The 17,321-nt window shown below is 60.4% G+C and overlaps 2 protein-coding genes across 2 annotated transcripts in view; both read right to left on the reverse strand.

Moving 5' to 3' along the window:
* Window positions 1–1,579: 1,579 nt before the first annotated feature.
* LAMTOR4 (late endosomal/lysosomal adaptor, MAPK and MTOR activator 4) lies at window positions 1,580–6,061 on the reverse strand. Its single transcript, XM_064400674.1, has 4 exons — window positions 5,985–6,061; window positions 4,768–4,848; window positions 3,793–3,910; window positions 1,580–1,801 (listed from the first exon to the last, which is right to left on the reverse strand). Exons 1-4 carry the CDS (start codon window positions 5,985–5,987, stop codon window positions 1,704–1,706), a joined length of 300 nt encoding a protein of 99 aa, XP_064256744.1. The 5' UTR covers window positions 5,988–6,061; the 3' UTR covers window positions 1,580–1,703.
* A 914-nt stretch (window positions 6,062–6,975) lies between these two features.
* The window catches only part of LOC135287331 (chromodomain-helicase-DNA-binding protein 3-like), a 61,766-nt gene continuing 51,420 nt past the window's right edge, over window positions 6,976–17,321 (reverse strand). Inside the window, 8 exon segments of the mRNA XM_064400672.1 lie at window positions 6,976–7,194; window positions 7,196–7,260; window positions 8,825–8,954; window positions 9,625–9,788; window positions 14,327–14,522; window positions 15,216–15,348; window positions 16,334–16,442; window positions 16,844–16,957. Of these exon segments, the coding sequence (XP_064256742.1) occupies window positions 7,165–7,194; window positions 7,196–7,260; window positions 8,825–8,954; window positions 9,625–9,788; window positions 14,327–14,522; window positions 15,216–15,348; window positions 16,334–16,442; window positions 16,844–16,957 (941 nt within the window). The 3' untranslated portion in view covers window positions 6,976–7,164.

A 17,321-nucleotide genomic window follows, 5' to 3' on the forward strand; every position in this document is an offset into this window, starting at 1 on the left:
GGGATAGCGGGGGACAACAGGGGGACAATGAGGGGACAGAGGAGATAATGAGGGACAGCGGGGGACAGTGTGGGGACATCGAGGGGACAGTGGGGGGACACTGGGGGACAGCGAGGGGACATTGAGGGGACAGTGGAGGGACAGTGTGGGGACAATGGGGGAACAATGAGGGGGGACAATGAGGGACAGTGAGGGGACAGTGGGGACAATGGGGGGACAGTGAGGGACAATGGGGGGACAGTGAGGGGACACCACTGGGACAGTGGGGACAGCGCTGGGACCTTGGGGACATCTTGGGGACACCACTGGGACGGCACTGGGCTGGCACGGACAGTGCTGGGACATTGGGGACAGTGGGGACAGCTTGAGGACACTGTGGGGACAGTTTGGGAACAGTGTGGGGACAGCTTGGGGACAGCACTGGGACAGTGGGGATGGTGCCGGGGCACTGGGGACAGTTTGGGGACACCGTGGGGACTCTGTGGGGACATGGCCAGAGTGGCAGGGATGGCTCTGGGACATTGGGGACAATGGGGACAGGGCCACCCCCAGTGTCCCCAGAGCCTCAGGGCCACTTCCAGGACCTTGGGGACATTGGGGACAGGGACCAAGGGGACAGGGCCACCCCCAGTGCCACCTTCAGGACCTTGGGGACATTGGGGACAATGGGGACAGGGCCACCCATGGTGTCCCCAGTCAGGGACAGGGACCAAGGGGACAGGGCCACCCCCAGAGCCTTGGGGACACTTTGGGGACACTTTGGGGACAATGGGGGGGGGGGTCGCTGCCACTGCCACGTGCCATGGAGGGGACCTTGGGGACACCTTGGGGACACGGCCTGGAGCCGTGCCTGCGCTGGGGGTTTTGGGGACATTTGGGGACATCGGGGAAGTGACCCCGAGCCGGAGCGGGGGAGGGGCCCGCAGTGCCACCCCCGCGTTGGGGACGTTGGGGACAAGGGTGGCACCTCTGTCCCTGTTATTTATTGCCAATAAAGAGACCTGGATGTCACCTGCTGTCACCTGGAGGGCCGGGATGTCACCTGGGGTGGCCTGGATGTCACCTGATGCCACCCAGATGTCCCCAAGGGTGGCCTGGATGTCCCCAAGGGGTCCTGGATGTCACTTGATGCCACCTGGATGTCATGTGGTGTCACCTGGATGTCCCCAAGGGTGACCCAGATGTCCCCAAGGGTGGCCGGGATGTCACTTGGTGCCACCTGGATGTCCCCAAGATGTCCTGGATGTCACCAGGGGTGGCCTGGATGCCACCTGGATGTCCCCCGGGGTGTCCTGGATGTCACCTGATGTCACCTGGATGTCCCCAGGGGTGAGCTGGATGTCACTTGATGCCACCCGGCTGTCCCCAAGGGATCCTGGATGTCCCCAGGGGGTCATGGATGTCACATGGGGTGTCCTGGATGTCCCCAAGGGTGGCCTGGATGTCACTGGATGTCCCCAGGGGTGACCTGGATGCCACTTGATGCCACCCGGATGTCCCCAGGGGGTCAGATGGATGTCACATGGGGTGGCCTGGATGCCACCCGGCTGTCCCCAAGGAGGTCACAGAGCACCAGAGCCACCCTCGGCCGCCGTTTATTGTCCCCACGGGGGGGACCTGGGGACGCTTTGGGGACAGCAGGAGGCGGCCGGGAGCGGCGCCACCCCCTCTGGGGACACTCTGGGGACGCCTGGGGACATTCCTCACACGGCCACCGGCTCCTGCACGTGGTGGTGGCGCTTGACCACGAAGAGCTTCTGTCCCGAGACGGTGACGAGGAGGGAGTGCTCGCCGAACACCACTGGGGACAACGGGGACAGTGCCACCCTCGGTGTCCCCAGAGCCACCCCGGGGTCCCCAGGGTCCCCAAAGCCACCCTCGGTGTCCCCAGAGCCACCCCCAGGGTCCCCAGGGACGGTGACGAGGAGGGAGTGCTCGCCGAACACCACTGGGGACAAGGGGGACAGTGGGGACAGGGCCACCCCGGGGTCCCCAGAGTCTGCAGAGCCACCCTCGGTGTCCCCAAAGCCACCCCAGGGTCCCCAGAGCCACCCCCAGGGTCCCCAGGGCCACCCCAGGGCCATCAGGGACGGTGACATGGAGGGAGTGCTCGCCAGACACCACTGGGGACAAGGGGGACAGTGGGGACAGGGCCACCCCGGGGTCCCCAGAGTCCCCAAAGCCACCCTCGGTGTCCCCAGTGCCACCCCAAGTGTCCCCAAATCCACCCTCGGTGTCCCCAGAGCCACCCCGGGGTCCCCAGAGTCCCCAAAGCCACCCTCGGTGTCCCCAGAGCCACCCCGGGGTCCCCAGTGCCACCCCCAGGGTCCCCAGGGCCATCAGGGACGGTGACAGGGAGGGAGTGCTCGCCGAACACCACTGGGGACAACGGGGACAGTGGGGACAGGGCCACCCCCGGGGTCCCCAGAGTCCCCAAAGCCACCCTCGGTGTCCCCAAAGCCACCCCCGGGGTCCCCAAATCCACCCCTGGGGTCCCCAGAGCCACCCCTGGGGTCATCAGGGACAGTGACAGGGAGGGAGTGCTCGCCAAAGACCACTGGGGACAACGGGGACAGTGCCACCACGAGGGTCCCAGAGCCACCACAGGGTCCCCAGGGTCCCCAGAGCCACTCCCAGGGTCCCAGAGACACCCCGGGTGTCCCCAGAGCCACCCCAGGGTCCCCAGGGACGGTGACAGGGAGGGAGTGCTCGCCAGACACCACTGGGGACAACGGGGACAGTGGGGACAGGGCCACCCCCAGTGGGAACCTTTGGGGACACTTTGGGGCCATGTGGGGACACTTAGCACCACCTAGTGCCACTTTGGTGCCATTTTGAGGCCATTTTGGGCCACTTTGGGGCCATTTGGTGCCATTTTGGGCCACTTAGTGCCACTTTAGGGCCATTTAGGGCCACTTGGGGACACTTTGGGGCCATTTGGAGCTGTTTTGAGGCCGTTTTGGTGCCATTTTGGGCCATTTGGTGCCATTTTGGACCACTTAGTGCCACTCTGGTGCCACTTAGGGCCATTTTGGGGACACTTGGGGACACTTTGGGGCCATTCTGAGGCTGTTTGGGGCCATTTTGGTGCCATTTTGGGCCACTTAGTGCCACTTTGGGGCCATTTAGGGCCACTTGGGGACACTTTGAGGCCATTTTGATGCCATTTGGGGCCATTTAGTGCCATTTTGGGCCACTTAGTGCCACTTTGGGGCCATTTGGGGACACTTTGAGGCCACTTAGTGCCACTTTGGGGCCATTTAGGGCCACTTTGGGGCCACTTGGGGACACTTTGAGACCACTTAGGGCCACTTTGGGGCCATTTAGGGCCACTTTGGGGCCACTTGGGGACACTTTGAGACCACTTAGTGCCACTTTGGGGCCATTTGGGGACATTTTGGGCCACTTAGTACCACTTTGGGGCCACTTAGGGCCATTTTGGGGACACTTTGGGGCCATTTTGAGGCTGTTTGGGGCCATTTTGGTGCCCTTTGGGGCCATTTTGGTGCCATTTTGGGCCACTTAGGGGCCATTTGGGGACACTTTGAGGCCATTTTTGGGCCACTTAGCGCCACTTTAGGGCCTTTTAGGGACATTTGGTGCCACTTGGGGACACCTGGGGACACTTGGGGACACTTTAGGGCCATTTAGGGACACTTTGGGGCCATTTGGAGCTGTTTTGAGGCTGTTTTGGTGCCATTTAGCGCCACTTTGGGGCCATTTTGGGGCCACTTGGGGACACCTGGGGACACTTGGGGACACCTGGGGACACCTGGGGCCGCTTGGGCTCACCCGAGAGGCGGCGGAAGGGCGGCTCGTGGCCGCGGGGCAGGCGCAGCCCCAGGGCCGTGGCCACCAGGCCCTGCAGCACGGCCGCCGTGCGCTCGTCGTTCTCCAGGTCCCCCGAGGACTGCGGAGGCAAAACCCCGGTTTGGGATCCCCAAAATTTGGGAATTCTCGGGGGAAAATCCCAGAAAAATCGGGGAGGGCGGAGGGGGAAAATCCCAAAAATTCAGGGAGCCAAGGGGGAAAAAATCCCAAAAATTGGGGGAACCCAGGGGGAAAAAATACCAAAAAATTGAAAAAATCGCCCCAAAAAGGAGCTGGGAACCCCCAAATAGTCCCCGAATTCCCAGTTTGGGATCCCCAAAATCCAGGAAATCTCGGGGGAAAATCCCAAAAAAATTGGGGGAGCCCAAGGGAAAAAAAATCCCCAAAACTGGGGGAGTCCAGGGGAAAAGAGACCAGAGACCCCTCCCTCATTTTTTCCCCCATATTTTGGGTGCCCCTGCCCCCATTTTCAGGGACCCCTCCCCCTAATTTCGGATGCCCCTCCCCCAATTTCTGCATCCCCCTCCCCCATTTCTGGGTTCCCCTCCCCCAATTTTCTGCTCGCCCCTCCCCCAATTTTTGTGACCCCATATTTGGGCGCCCCTCCCCCCATTTTCTTGGCCCCGCCCCCAATTTCTGTGACCCCTCCCCCATTTTCATGGTCCCTCCCCATTTCCCGTGGCCCCTCCCCCATTTCGCATGGCCCCTCCCCCATTTCTGGGCTCCCCTCCCCCCATTTTTTGAGCCCCCTCCCCCATCTCCCTCCCTGTTTTTAGTGAACCCTCCCCCAATTTTCTGCTCGCCCCTCCCCCCATTTCCAGGGACCCCTCCCCCATTTCTGTGACCCCTCCCCCATATTTCGGGTCCCCCTCCCCCACCCCGTGCCCCTCCCCCACCCCGTGCCCCTCCCCCATTTCTGTGGCCCCTCCCCCTCACGGCCAGCACGGCGCCGTCGCTGATGACGAGGTACCCGGCCTGCGCCGGCACGCGCTCCAGGCCCTGCGCCAGCGCCGCCGCCTAAAGGGACCGGTACGGACCAGTGTAAACCAGTATGGACTGGTATGGACCGGTACGGACCAGTGTAAACCAGTATGGACTGGTATGGACCGGTACGGACCAGTGTAAACCAGTATGGACTGGTATGGACCGGTACGGACCAGTGTAAACCAGTGTAAACCAGTATGGACTGGTAATAAACCAGTACGGACCGGTACGGACCAGTGTAAACCAGTGTAAACCAGTATGGACCAGTGTAAACCAGTATGGACCGGTACAGACCGGTACGGACCGGTACGGACCAGTGTAAACCAGTGTAAACCAGTATGGACCGGTATGGACCAGTGTAAACCAGTATGGACCAGTATGGACCAGTATGGACCGGTGTAAACCAGTATGGACCGGTACGGACCAGTGTAAACCAGTATGGACTGGTAATAAACCAGTACGGACCGGTACGGACCAGTGTAAACCAGTATGGACTGGTAATAAACCAGTACGGACCGGTACGGACCAGTGTAAACCAGTATGGACCGGTAATAAACCAGTATGGACCAGTGTAAACCAGTATGGACCGGTGTAAACCAGTATGGACCGGTACGGACCAGTGTAAACCAGTATGGACCGGTAATAAACCAGTATGGACCAGTGTAAACCAGTATGGACCAGTGTAAACCAGTACGGACCGGTACGGACCAGTGTAAACCAGTATAGACCGGTACAGACCAGTGTAAACCAGTATAAACCAGTATGGACCAGTAATAAACCAGTACGGACCGGTATGGACCAGTAATAAACCAGTATGGACTGGTATGGACCAGTATAAACCAGTATAGACCGGTACAGACTGGTATGGACCAGTATAGACCGGTATGGACCAGTACGGACCAGTATGGACCAGTATGGACCAGTAATAAACCAGTATAAACCGGTACGGACCAGTATGGACCAGTATGGACCAGTATAAACCAGTATAGACCGGTATGGACCAGTACGGACCAGTATGGGCCGGGGTCATCCCAGTAAGCGCCAGTGACACCCAGAGGGTCCCCCCAGTCCCTCCCAGTCCCCTCCAGTTCCCTCCCAGTCCCCCCCAATCCCCCCCAGTCCCCCCCAGTCCCTCCCAGTCTCTCCCAGTTCCCCATCCCAGTTCTCACCATAGCGACGCTCGCCCGCTTCCTCTTCCGGTCACGTGACCTGCCCTCAGTGCCCGCCCCGCCTCCTCATTGGTTCGGGGCTTTTCTCGCTCGCCAATCGTGGCCAGCTCCATGATCACGTGGTTAAAGGGGGGTGAACTCGGTGGTTGGGCGGGCCGGAAGTGACGCTCAGTCCTCCAGCGCTCATCTCTATGGTTTCCGCCGTGAAACCGGAAGTTCCGCTCAGTCCTCCAGCGTTTCTCTCGATGGTTCTTCCGCACCCCCGGAAGTGACGCTCAGTCCTCCAGGGCGCGTCTCTATCGTCCCTCAGTCCTCCAGCCCCGCCCCCGCGCTCCCAAAACGCCGAAATTTGGGCAAAACGGCCCAAAAGGGCTTTAAAAAATGGGAATTCCCCTCCCCCCGGGCTCCGGGCGGCCCCTGCCGCCATGATGACCACAGGCCCACAGGTGGCCACTGCCATAGTGGCCACGCCCACCCGCGGTAGCCACGCCCACCCCACCAGCGGCCAATAGCCAGCTCCCGGTGGCCACCAGCCCCACGTGACCACTGCCACGGGGACCACGCCCACCCCGATGGTAGCCACGCCCATCCCGAGGCGGTCACGCCCATTCTGACGGTAGCCACGCCCATATTCAGGGTAGCCACGCCCACCCTCGCGGTAGCCACACCCACCCCATGCTGGCCACGTCTGCCTTAACAGTAGCCACGCCCATTCTTCTGGCAGCCAGGACCACTCCCGTGGTGGCCACGCCCACCCCGCAGCAGCCACGCCCACCCAGTTTGCCACGCCCACTCCTTTAGTAGCCACACCCACCCCGATTTTAACCACGCCCATAACGCCCATCCCACACAAACCACGCCCATCCCACACTAACCACGCCCACCCCACGCTAGCCACGCCCACCCCGCATTAACCACGCCCACCCCGCACTAACCACGCCCCCTCCCGTTCGCCCCTCCCCCCGGCGCAGGGGGCGTGGCCAGGCGGGGGGCGGGGTCTCAGCCGGGTTTATTCCGCGCCTCAGCACGGGGGGGGGGAGGGGCCGGCAGCGCCCCCCGCCCCTCCCCCACCGCGGCTATTTATAGAACTGCGCGCGCCTCGCCCGCCCCTCCCCCCGCCGGGGGATGGGGGGGGAGGGGAGGGGAGGGAGGGGGAGGGGCCCCGGCAGGCCCCGCCCCCTCAGTCGTCGATGCAAATCACCTCCCCCCCCCCGCGGCTCCTTCCGCTCCAGCGCCTCGGCCTCGCGCTTCACCAGCACCGCGGGGCCGTTCGAGGCTGGGGGAGGGGACACGGGGGGTGAGAGACCCCCGGGGACCCCCGGGGACCCCCACCCACCCGTGGGAACCGCCCCCAAAAAAACCCCACCCATGGGAGCCCCCAGGGAGCCTCCCCACCCCCACCCCCGCTTCAGCAGCACCGCGGGGCCGTTCGAGGCTGGGGGAGGGGAAAGGGGGGGCCTGAAAGACCCCCCGGGGACCCCCGGGGACCCCCACCCAACCAGGGACACCCAGGGACCCCTCCCCAAATGACTTACCCGTTTTCCCCCCTTTTCCCCCATTTCCTCCCCTTTTTCTCCGTTTTCCCCCCCATTCCCCCCCCCAGTTTTCTTCATTTTCCCCTCCTTTCCCCCCATTTCCCCCGTTTTTCCCCAGTTTTTCCCCATTCCCCCTGTTTTCCCCTATTTTCCCCCAATTTTTTCCTCATTTCCCCCCCGTTCCCCCCCTTTTTTCCCAATTATTCCCCATTTCCCCCCCATTTTCCCCTCCCCATTTTTTCCCCTTTTCCCCCCATTTTCCCCCTCATGTGCCCCCCATTTCCCCACATTTCCCCCCCATTTTCCCCCTCATTTCCCCCCATTTTCCCCCCATTTTCCCCCTCATGTGCCCCCCCATTTCCCCACATTTTTCCCCCTTTTTCCCTATTTTCCCCCATTTTCCCCCATTTCTCCCCATTCCTTCCCCATTTCCCCCCATTTTCCCCGTTTCCCCTCATTTTCACCCCAGTTCTCCCCCCATTTCCCCCCGGTTTTGCCCCATTTTCCCCCTTTTTTCCCATTTCCCCCCTGGTTTTGCCCGTTTTCCCCCCTTTTTGCCCTGTTTTTGCCCCATTTTGCCCCATTTCCCGCATTTTTTCCCGTTTTCCCCCATTTCCCCCCATTATTCCCCATTTCCCCCATTTCCCCCCATTTTCCCCAGTTTTTCCCCATTTTTTCCCATTTCCCCCCATTTTTCCCCCATTTTTTCCCATTTTTCCCCATTTTCCCCCCATTTTTCCCCATTTCTCCCCCCAGTATTCCCCATTTCCCCCGTTTTTGCCCCATTTCCCCCATTTTAACCCGTTTTCCCCCATTTCCCCTGTTTTTCCCCCATTCCCCCCATTTTTCCCCATTTTCCCTGTTTTTGCCCCATTTCTCCCCATTTCCCCCCCATTTTTTCCCCATTTCTCCCCCCAGTATTCCCCATTTCCCCCCTTTTCCCCTCCATTTTCCCCGTTTTTTCCTTATTTTTCCCCCATTTCCCCCATTACTCCTGTTTCCCCCCATTTTTCCCCATTTCCCCCCCTTTTTCCTCATTTCCCCCCCATTTTTTCCCCATTTCCCCCCGTTTTTCCCCATTTTTTCGCCCCAAAGCCCATTTCCCCCCTCACCTTCCCCCCGTTTTTGCCCCATTTCTCCCCGTTTTTCCCCCATTTCCCCCCATTTCCCCCCCATTTGCCCCATTTTCCCCGTTTCCCCCGTTTTTCCCCGTTTTTGCCCCATTTTCCCCGTTTTTGCCCCGTTTTTCCCCCATTTTCCCCCGTTTTTTCCCGTTTCTCCCCGTTTTTGCCCCGTTTCCCTCACCGGCGATGAAGGAGCCCGGGGGCATCTGGCTGTAGTTGGCGCCCCCGGGGTGGGGGAGGGCCCCGCCCGGGGGGGTCCCGAAGGAGCCCCCGAAGCTCGGGGGGGTGGCGTAGGGCCCGGGCGGGAAGCTCTGGGGACAGCACGGGGACCCCGCGTCACCTCGTGGGGCCACCACCCAGTGTCACCTCCAGTGTCACCCCCCAGTGTCACCCCCCAGTGTCACCCCCCAGTGTCACCTCCCAGTGTCACCCCCCAGTGTCACCCCCCAGTGTCACCCCCCATTGTCACCTCCCCATTGTCACCTCCCCACTGTCACCCCCCAGTGTCACCTCGTGGGGCCACCACCCACTGTCACCCCCCACTGTCACCCCCCAGTGTCACCCCCCAGTGTCACCCCCCCAGTGTCACCCCCCAGTGTCACCTCCCAGTGTCACCTCCAGGGTCACCCCCCACTGTCACCTCCCCATTGTCACCTCCATTGTCACCTCCCCATTGTCACCTCCCCGTTGTCACCGCCCAGTGTGACCGGGAGGGTGGCAGGGCAGGGTGTCAGGGTGACATAGTGGCAGTGTGGCAGTGTGACAGGGTGACAATGACAGGGTGACAATGACAGGGTGACAATGACAGGGGTGTCACTCACGGGAGGAGGGTGGCTCTCGGTGCCCTTGCTGGCCAGGCGGCTCAGGATGGCAGGGGCAGGGTGGCAGTGTGACAATGCCGATGTCCCCAGGGCAGGGTGGCAGTGTGACAGGGTGTCAGGGTGACAATGACAGGGTGACAATGACAGGGGTGTCACTCACAGGAGGAGGGTGGCTCTCGGTGCCCTTGCTGGCCAGGCGGCTCAGGATGCTGCGCTCGGACATCTGCAGGCGCGCGGCGATGGGCGGGATGCGGGACAGCGTGGCCGGCAGGCGCGTCACGTCCGCCTTCATGTCGCTCAGCAGCTCCTCCAGCTGGTTCAGCACTGCCCGCGCACAGGGAGAGAGCGCCGTCAGACCGCTACTCACAGGTTACTCACTGCTTACTCACTGCTTACTCACAGGTTACTCACTGCCTACTCACTGCTAACTCACTGCTCACTGCCCGCGCACAGGGAGAGAGCGCCGTCAGACCGCTGCTCACAGGTTACTCACAGGTTACTCACTGCTTACTCACTGCCCGCGCACAGGGAGAGAGCGCCGTCAGACTGCTACTCACAGGTTACTCACAGGTTACTCACTGCCCGCGCACAGGGAGAGAGCGCCGTCAGACTGCTACTCACAGGTTACTCACAGGTTACTCACTGCTTACTCACTGCCCGCGCACAGGGAGAGAGCGCCGTCAGACTGCTACTCACAGGTTACTCACTGCTTACTCACTGCCCGCGCACAGGGAGAGAGCGCCGTCAGACTGCTACTCACAGGTTACTCACAGGTTACTCACTGCTTACTCACTGCCCGCGCACAGGGAGAGAGCGCCGTCAGACTGCTACTCACAGGTTACTCACTGCTTACTCACTGCTTACTCACTGCCCGCGCACAGGGAGAGAGCGCCGTCAGACTGCTGCTCACAGGTTACTCATAGGATACTCACTGCCTGCTCACTGCCCGCGCACAGGGAGAGAGCGCCGTCAGACCGCTGCTCACTGCTTACTCACTGCTTACTCACAGGCTACTCACAGGTTACTCACAGGTTACTCACTGCTTACTCACTGCTAACTCACTGCTCACTGCCCGCGCACAGGGAGAGAGCGCCGTCAGACCGCTGCTCACAGGTTACTCACAGGATACTCACTGCCTGCTCACTGCCCGCGCACAGGGAGAGAGCGCCGTCAGACCGCTGCTCACTGCTTACTCACTGCTTACTCACAGGCTACTCACAGGTTACTCACAGGTTACTCACTGCTTACTCACTGCTAACTCACTGCTCACTGCCCGCGCACAGGGAGAGAGCGCCGTCAGACTGCTGCTCACAGGTTACTCATAGGATACTCACTGCCTGCTCACTGCCCGCGCACAGGGAGAGAGCGCCGTCAGACCGCTGCTCACTGCTTACTCACAGGTTACTCACTGCTTACTCACTGCTAACTCACTGCTCACTGCCCACACACAGGGAGAGACAGTGCCGTCAGACTGCTACTCACAGGTTACTCATAGGATACTCACTGCCTGCTCACTTCCCGCGCACAGGGAGAGTGCCCGTCAGACCGCTGCTCACAGGTTACTCACAGGATACTCACTGCCTGCTCACTGCCTACTCACTGCTCACTGCCCGCGCACAGGGAGAGAGCGCTGTCAGACCGCTACTCACTGCTTACTCACTGCTTACTCACAGGTTACTCACTGCTAACTCACTGCTCACTGCCCGCGCACAGGGAGAGAGAGTGCCCGTCAGCCCGCTGCTCACTGCTTACTCACTGCTTACTCACTGCTTACTCACAGGTTACTCACTGCCTACTCACTGCCCGCGCACAGGGAGAGAGCGCCGTCAGACCGCTGCTCACTGGGTACTCACTGCCTGCTCATGGGTTACTCACTGCCTGCTCACTGCTTACTCAATGCTAAATCACTGCTTACTCACTGCCCGTGGGGAGAGAGCGCCTGTCAGCCCGCTACTCACAGGTTACTCACTGCCTACTCACTGCCTGCTCACTGCTTACTCACTGGATACTCACTGCTCACTGCCCGCGGGAAGTGACAGTGCGGTCAGTGCCTGCTGCTCACAGGGTACTCACAGGATACTCACAGGTTACTCATTGCTTACTCACTGCCCACAGAGAGACACAGTGCTGTCAGTGCCTGCTACTCACAGGATACTCACAGGTTACTCACTGCCTACTCACTGTCCGCGCACAGGGTGAGACAGTGCTGTGGGGCACGCGTGGGGGAGGGGTGTGAGTGGGCTGGGGGCACTCGGGGGTGCTCCGGAGTTACTCTGGGGATACTCCAGGGTTGCTCTGGGTTTATTCCTAATTCTGGGTGCATTCCTGCCTTACTCAAGCTTTACTCCCGATTTACTCAGGGTGGGCCTCGCCCACAGCAGAGATCCCCAGCTGTGCTGCTCACTCTGAGTATCTCCTCGAGGTACTCTGGAGATACTCCGGGGTTACTCCAGGGTTACTCTTAATGCTCGGGGGATACTCATTTGCTACCCCAGAGATACTCCAGGGTTACTCCTGCCCTACTGCAGGCCTGCATGCACAGAGCTACTCCGTGGATACTCCATGTCTACTCCATGGTTACTCCAGGGCTACTCCGTGGATACTCCTCGGACACGCCGGATGTGACTCCAGCTCTGCTCTGGAGTTACTCCGGGGATACTCCTGCCATTAAATACACCAGGGATACTCCGGGTTTACTCAGCCCATCCCCCCAGAGTCCTCCAGGCTTTACTCATTAGTTACACCGGGGATACTCCGGGCTTACACCGGGGATACTCCGGGCTTACACTGGGGATACTCCAGGCTTACACTGGGGATACTCCGGGCTTACACTGGGGATACTCCGGGAATACTCCAGGGATACTCCGGGCTTACACCGGGGTGCTGAGGCCATGCAAACACCGGCGCTACTCCAGCCTTACTCCAGCCTTACTCCCAGCATGCACCGCGGGGATACTCCAGGGATACTCGGGGGATACTCCGGGGATACTCCACCAAAACACCCCCGAGGGAGGAGGGAGGAGGAATCAAGGCGTAAACTACTCCAGAGTTACACACAGGACGGCAGCGGGACCTACTCCAGCCTTACACCGCAGCTACTCCGCAGAGCCTCAGCCACGGCCCCGCCTCGCGCCTCCCGCCCTGCACCGACGCTACTCCGAGCTTACTCTGACTTCACTCGGACTTTACTCAGACTTTACTCCACCTTTATGCTGACTTTACTCGTTGTTTACTCTGACTTTACTCATACTTTACTCCACCTTTACACCGACTTTACTTGGACTTTACTTCCAATTTACACGGAATTTACTCCGCCTTTACGCTGACTTTACACTGAATTTACTCACACTTTACTCTGAATTTACTCAGCCTTTACTTGGACTTTACTCCGCCTTTACGCTGACTTTAGTCCGAATTCAGTCAGACTCTATTCCGCCTTTACGCAGACTTTACTTGGACTTTACTCTGAATTTACTCCCAGTTTACGCCGCCTTTATGCGGATGTTACTCCGAATTTACTCGGCCTTTACTCCACCTTTACACGGACTTTACTTGGACTTTAGTCCAAATTACCTCAGACTTTAGGCTGCCTTTATGCTGAATTTACTCTGACCTTACTCCAACTTTACTTGGACTTTACTATGACTATACTCCAACTTTACTCTGACCTTACTCCAACTTCACCAGGACTTTACTTGGACTTTACCCCGACCTTACTGCAACTTTACTACTACTTTACTCTGACTTTACTCTGACTTTACTCTGACATTTTACTCTGACTTTACTCAAACTTTACTCCACCTTTAGTGTGACTTGACTTGGACTTTACTCCAACTTCACCATGACTTTACTATTACTGTACCCCAACCTTTCTCCAACTTTACTCTGACTTTACCATTACTTTACTCCAACTTCACTACGATGTTACTTGGACTTTACTCCAACTTCACTCCAACTTTACTACGACTTTACTCCGACTTTCCTCCTACCTTACTCCAACTTTCCTCCAACTTTAGTTTGACTTTATTCCTACTTTACTCCAACTTCACTCTTACTTTACTCCGACTTTCCTCCAACTTTACTACTACTGTACTACTACTTTACTCTGAATTTACTCCAACTTCATTCCTACCTTACTCCTACTTTCCTCCTACCTTACTCCAACTTTACCCAAACTTCACTCTGACTTTCCTCCTACCTTACTCTGACTTTACTCCAACTGTACTACAACTTTACTCCGACTTTCCTCCTACCTTACTCAGACTTTACTCCTACTTTCCTCTGACTTTACTCCGACTTTATTCCTACCTTACTCCAACTTTCCTCCAACTTTACTCCGACTTTCCTCCTACCTTACTCAGACTTTACTCCTACTTTACTCCTACTTTCCTCTGACTTTACTCCGACTTTATTCCTACCTTACTCCAACTTTCCTCCAACTTTACTCCGACTTTCCTCCTACCTTACTCAGACTTTACTCCTACTTTACTCCTACTTTCCTCTGACTTTACTCCGACTTTATTCCTACCTTACTCCAACTTTCCTCCAACTTTACTCCGACTTTACTCCTACCTTACTCCAACCTTACTCCGACTTTCCTCCTATCTTACTTCGAGTTTGCCCTTCCCGCCCCTCCCCGCGGCCCCGCCCCCTCGCGCAGCGGCCCCGCCCCCCGCGGCAGCCCCGCCCCCTCACGCGGCCCCGCCCCCTCACGCGGCCCCGCCCCGCGGCGCGCGCAGAGCAAGGAGACAGCGGGAGGCGGCGTTGGTCAAACCCCTCTTTAATGGAGCCGTACAGAGCCGAGCGAGGCGGGCGCTACACGGGGCGCCCGCGCCGGGCGCGCCGGCCCTGCCGCCGCTTACCCTTGTGCAGCACGGCGTTGGCCGGCTTGTTGCCCGCCAGCGACTCCTTGGACAAGTGCTGGTGGCTCTCGGCCAGGCACTCGACCTCGGCGAAGCGCGTGTTCAGGGCCATGGCGGGGTGGCTGGGGTCCTGCGTCATGTTCAGGTAGGCGGCGCGGCGCAGCTGCTCCTCGATCACCAGCGCCTGCTCCAGCAGCTGCGGGGGGACGCGGCGTCAGCGGGGCAGCGGGAGACCCACGGGTGGGGGGACCCACGGGTGGGGAGACCCATGGGTGGGGAGACCCACGGGTGGGGAGACCCACGGGTGGGGAGACACACGGGTGGGGAGACCCACGGGTGGGGAGACCCATGGGTGGGGAGACCCACGGGTGGGGGGTTCAGGGCTGGGGGAGAGACTCACAGATGGGGGGTCCGGGGTTGGGGGGTCCGGGGTGGGGGGAGACTCACGGGTGGGGGGTTCAGGGGTGGGGGGAGACCCAACAGCTGGAGGGTTAGGCCCTGGCATCACCCCCGTGCCACCCTCACTGCCACCCCAGTGCCACCCTGTCACCCTCACTGTCACCCCAGTGCCACCCTGTCACCCTCACTGTCACCCCAGTGCAACCCTCGCTGTCACCCCTGTTCCACCCCAGTGCCACCCTCACTGCCACCCCAGTGCCACCCTCACTGCCACCCCCATGCCACCCTGGTGCCACCCTCACTGTCACCCCAGTGCCACCCTCGCTGTCACTCCCAGTGCCACCCCGTGCCACCCTTGCTGTCACCCCCATGCCACCCTGGTGCCACCCTGTCACTCCGGTGCCACCCTTGCTGTCACCCCTGTGCCATCCCCGTGCCACCCTTGCTGTCACCCCATGCCAGGCGGTGCCAGGCGGTGCCGCGGGCTGACCTTGAAGCGGCGCGCCAGGAACTTGTTCTTCATCTCCAGGAAGTTGCCCTTGGAGGCCTCGCCCTTGAAGGGTTCGTTGATGACCCCGAAGGCGCCGTCGTTCTGGATGTCGGTCCAGCGCGCGTAGCCGTGGCTGCGCGCTAAGGAGGCCACTTGTCACCGTGTCACCGTGTCACCGTGTCACCGTGTCACTGTCACCTGTCACCGTGTCACCCTGTCACCGTGTCTCTGTGTCACTGTCACCTGTCACCGTGTCACCATGTCCCAAACATCCCCACACACAGCACACGGAGCCGTGGCTGCGCGCTAAGGAGGCCACTTGTCACCGTGTCACTGTGTCACTGTCACTGTGTCACCGTGTCACTGTGTCACCCTGTCACCGTGTCACTGTCACCTGTCACCGTGTCACTGTCACCGTGTCACCGTGTCACCATGTCACCTGTGTCACCTGTCACCGTCACCTGTCACTGTGTCACTGTCACCGTGTCACCGTGTCACTGTGTCACTGTCACCTGTCACCGTGTCACCGTGTCACTGTCACCTGTCACCGTGTCACTGTCACCTGTCACCGTGTCACTCTGCCACTCTGCCGCCCTGTCACTGTGCCATACTGTCACTCTGTCACCATGTCACCAATGTCCCCCACATACAGCACACCAAGAATGGATGCCACTCTCACTTTGTCACCCTCACTGTGCTGTCACCCTCACCACGGTGTCACTGTCCCTGACCCAGGGACACCCAGTGCCAAGGATACAGGACGATGCCGGCCAGCAGCCAGGCACCAGTGTCACCAGTGCCACCCTCACTGTGCTGTCACCCTCACCGTGGTGTCACCCTCACTGTGCTGTCACTGTCACTGTGCTGTCACTGTCACTGTCACTGTGCTGTCACCCTCACTGTGGTGTCACTGTCACCGTCCCCACGCCGGGGACGCCCGGTGCCAAGGATACAGGACGATGCCGGCCAGCAGCCAGGCACCAGTGTCACCAGTGTCACCAGTGCCACCCTCACTGTGCTGTCACTGTCACTGTGCTGTCACTGTCCCCACGGTGTCACTGTCCCCACAGTGTCACTGTCACCGTCCCCACGCCGGGGACGCCCGGTGCCAAGGATACAGGACGATGCCGGCCAGCAGCCAGTAGTCGTGGCGCCGGTGCCAGATCTCGTTGAGCTTCCCCGAGGAGATGGCGGCGCGCTCCTCGTTCTGCCACAGCGTGTGCAGCTCTGGGGGGGGGACAGTGGGTCACGGGCTGGCCCCGTGTCCCCAGTGTCCCCTGGCTGTCCCTGGTGTCCGCATGTCCCCACTGTCCCCAGTGCCCCCAGTGTCCCCTGGCTGTCCCCTGGCTGTCCCCAGTGTCCCCAGTGTCCCCTGCCTGTCCCCAGTGTCCCCGTGTCCCCTGCCTGTCCCCAGTGTCCCCTGGCTGTCCCCAGTGTCCCCGTGTCCCCTGCCTGTCCCCAGTGTCCCCTGCCTGTCCCCAGTGTCCCCTGGCTGTCCCCAGTGTCCCCAGTGTCCCCTGCCTGTCCCGTGTCCCCTGCCTGTCCCCAGTGTCCCCTGCCTGTCCCCTGGCTGTCCCCAGTGTCCCCATGTCCCCAGTGTCCCCGTGTCCCGGTGTCCCCGCGCTCACCGGTGAAGCCGCCGTCGGCGATGTTGAACATGAACCGCGGTTTCTCGGCTCTCTCCTCGCGGCGCCCGTTCGGCCGCGGCTCCGCCCGGGGCTCCCGCTCGGCCTTGGCCTCCTCTGGGGGGACACGGCGGGGTCAGGGGGGTTTGGGGGTCAGGGGGGGATTTGGGGGGTACAGGGACTTGTCTGGGGGGGACAGGGATGGGGTCAGGGGGGTTTGGGGGGGATTTAGGGGACATTTGGGGGGTCGGGGGGGGTTTGGGGGGGTCAGAGACAGGTTTGGGGGGGTCAGGGACAGGTTTGGGGGGTCAGAGGGGCATTTGGGGGGACAGGGAGGGATTTCGGGGGGTCAGGGATAAATTTGGGGGGGTCAGGGACGTGTTTGGGGGTCAGAGGAGGTTTGGGGAGTCAGGGACGGATTTGGGGGGTCAAGGATGGGTTTGGGACGTCAGGGATGGGTTTGGGGGGTCAGGGGGGGATT

Source organism: Passer domesticus, chromosome 29, assembly GCF_036417665.1.
Source record: "Passer domesticus isolate bPasDom1 chromosome 29, bPasDom1.hap1, whole genome shotgun sequence".
Taxonomy (NCBI): domain Eukaryota; kingdom Metazoa; phylum Chordata; class Aves; order Passeriformes; family Passeridae; genus Passer; species Passer domesticus.

Excerpts from the sequence above, each read along its gene's own strand:
- LAMTOR4 (XM_064400674.1), bottom strand. Across the intron at positions 3,911-4,767 it reads GCGACGGCGCCGTGCTGGCC|TCCTCGGGGGACCTGGAGAA; the intron begins GTGAGGGGGAGG and ends TTGCCTCCGCAG. Across the intron at positions 1,802-3,792 it reads GCCCTTCCGCCGCCTCTCGG|TGGTGTTCGGCGAGCACTCC; the intron begins GTGAGCCCAAGC and ends CGTTGTCCCCAG.